The following is a 2,700-nucleotide window of genomic DNA, read 5'->3' as shown; positions in this document are numbered from 1 at the left end:
GGATGCGGTGTTGCTCTATCAGTTAGGTATACCAAAGTAGACGAAACTAGATTATATCCTGCGTTTTCGAAAAGGTTTATGCACAGACGCAGCATTGCAGAAAAGTCACTATTTCCACCATTTCCCACTATACCATAATCGGCGCCAAATTCCTGCTCAACAGTCTCCATAAAGCGCAAATAATGTTCTACTATCGACTTGGACAGCTCACGTAGCGGCAAGAACACAGCACAATTCTGCGGTACTACAATATTATCCAAACTACTTGCCTCGTAAGGATCTGTATTCTTCGCTGTATTTGCAAATACGATGCCAATTAGGTCCTTGCTATTCACCAGCAATCCCGAAATTAGGGCCTTGCGTACAATATCCAATGCTTCTGAAAACCGTTCGTATTCCTCATAGAGATTGGCGTCAAGCACGAAAATGAGTGCCTCGCGCCCTTTATAATTTGGTTTGGTCTCATCATCATCGTCCTCGCTGTCACTGATAAGAACATCATAATTCGGATTCCATTGTGTTGTAGTGCTCGACGAGCTTGTGCTTGCCATTATTTCTATAAGTACCTCTAAATTTAAAATGTTGCGAAATTGTTTAAAAGCGGGCTCCTGGCGAAACAACAGCTGATGGCTACAAAGCAAAATTCTATTGTTGTTGATAAAAGCAATACGCAGGGTGTGTCGTATAAAAAACCTTTAACAAATTTATGAATAGCAGCCCTATTAGTGCGGGTATAAAAAATTGCTTGTATATCAACTTCGAATTTTTGAATCTCTGAACACGATTCAACACAATTTGGACGAGTACGGGGGCCGACAATATGTTATAGATTTTTTGTGCTGATTTGTTGAGAAAACTATGTTGCAGGTCGAAAAGGGGCAAAAATTGCCAATTTAAAATTAGTTTTGTAAAAGGATTTAAAATTGTCTTTCGACGTTTTATGCATGTACAGGCGGTCTCATAAACCGTCAGTATAAAAACCAAAAATTTTGATTTGTGTTGTGTACGTTCGAATTTCGTCATACTTGATTAATTTCCATAAAGTGTAGATGTGCGCGGATAAAAATGAAGGTAGATATACAATTTCTGTTAAAATTCTTTAAAATTTCATATTTTTTAAAAATATTTGTATTGTGTATGGCGAATTGAGTTATATTCGCCACGCGGTGGCCTATAATTGGTCGTAAAATATAGCTAAAAAGAAAATTCATTATTACCAATTTACAATTTCTTAAAATTTCCGCAATGTGTGTGAAACCCCATAGTAGTGAAACTTTTCAGTTGATAATTATTTTTTATATATATAACCCTGTAAAACCAGCTGGTTTTCAAATGGTGGCACTTTTCATTGCAAACTATCGAAATGCATTCAAAATCGATTAATTCATATATTACTTAAATAATTAAATAATATACTAGTACTTTATTTGAAACACCAAATTTTGCATAATTTACATATCTACTATTTAGTTTTATGTAGCCCTCACAAATATATGTGCTCAATCTAAAAGAAATTACACACTTTGCATATACATATAAATACACTTAACGTATATTTCTTTCAATAGTTAATCGACTATCATCGCGAAAGGTTGGATATCGTTGCAAAAGAGGGAAAACGTAAAATTGCAAAGAAAGGTGGTGTTTAAAAATCAAATAAAAAGAAAATTAAAAAAATTGAACGGTGGATAACCAGAAAATTGCTTAAGTAAATTCTTCTAAACCTAAGCAAAAGTGAAAATAAACAAAAATGAGCTCAAAATCATACTTTGAAGATTCGCGTGACGAAAGTCAGGGCGGCAAACTTTCCCGGAAGGTAAAGGATTCACCATTCATGGTTATTGGTAAGTAGAAATTCATAAAGTTTTATGTAATTAACAATAGTTAAAGCTAGGGAAGCATTGACGGGAAGAAATTGCACAACCTCGCTGCCACAACTACGAAGTATACGTTGTGACGTCAGCAATACACGCGCTGTGAAATTCAGAAAATTTTTTTGTTTGGGTATTTTTCCATTCGGGGTCAGAACTGAAGGAAGTAGAGATGCGTGCACTTGACCTTGGCAATACTTAGTGACATTGGCGTGTGTGTATCCGCCGCCACCAGATCTAGGCGATAATTGAATGTGCAATATTATTCACATTTCAAAGAGTTTTGTACAATACTTTCCAGCATAGCCTATAAAAGATGTAATACTTTGCACTTTCAGAGTTTTTATTATTCTGTTTAAACTAATAACTTCAAAGAAAGCTGAAAGTTATTTATTTCATATCGGGAACTATTTGTCTTAACTAACATATGATGAAGTAGCTTGCACTCCCTCTTCTATATTGTAGCTTCGCATCGACGCCAAATTGATGATGTAACGGATTGACCGTGCAAAGGAAATGGGAATTACCTCTTTATTTTCATATACATACATATTTAGGAGCATATTTAAAGTGCATACCTAGTCTTAACAAGTTGCATTTACAAATTGTCATTTTATTTATTTTTTATAAATTGCTAATGTTGCTGTGCAAAATTCACTTCAGCTGTCTGTTTCTTATCGCTATTGCAAATATTTTTTTATTTCTATTCGTCTATGGCACCTAGACAGCTGATGTTCGAGTGATTCACATTCACATGTTTCTAATATTATACCCGGCAAGAAACAATCTACAGTTTTCCTAAAGCAATAGTTTGTATTTTTTAAAAAAA

At 34.6% G+C, this 2,700-nt stretch overlaps 2 protein-coding genes across 2 annotated transcripts in view; one reads left to right on the top strand and one right to left on the bottom strand.

Annotated features, from left to right (window-relative positions):
* LOC118741418 (ATP-dependent DNA helicase 2 subunit 1) overlaps positions 1 to 659 on the bottom strand; it is a 4,638-nt gene extending 3,979 nt beyond the window's left edge. Inside the window, exon 1 of the mRNA XM_036473403.1 lies at positions 7 to 659. Coding sequence (XP_036329296.1) covers positions 7 to 551 — 545 coding nt within the window. The 5' untranslated portion in view covers positions 552 to 659. The remainder of the gene's footprint in view (positions 1 to 6) is intronic.
* A 1,085-nt stretch (positions 660 to 1,744) lies between these two features.
* Positions 1,745 to 2,700, top strand: part of LOC118741438 (HIG1 domain family member 1A, mitochondrial) — a gene marked incomplete at its 5' end in the record, with an annotated part of 3,075 nt that continues 2,119 nt past the window's right edge. Inside the window, 1 exon segment of the mRNA XM_036473413.1 lies at positions 1,745 to 1,844. Within this exon segment, the coding sequence (XP_036329306.1) occupies positions 1,751 to 1,844 (94 nt within the window).

Source organism: Rhagoletis pomonella, unplaced genomic scaffold (assembly GCF_013731165.1).
Source record: "Rhagoletis pomonella isolate Grant_MI unplaced genomic scaffold, Rhpom_1.0 Rhpom_scaffold_00001, whole genome shotgun sequence".
Taxonomy (NCBI): domain Eukaryota; kingdom Metazoa; phylum Arthropoda; class Insecta; order Diptera; family Tephritidae; genus Rhagoletis; species Rhagoletis pomonella.
Note: the sequence above shows the minus strand (reverse complement) of the source record. Positions and strands in the feature narration are given on the sequence as shown.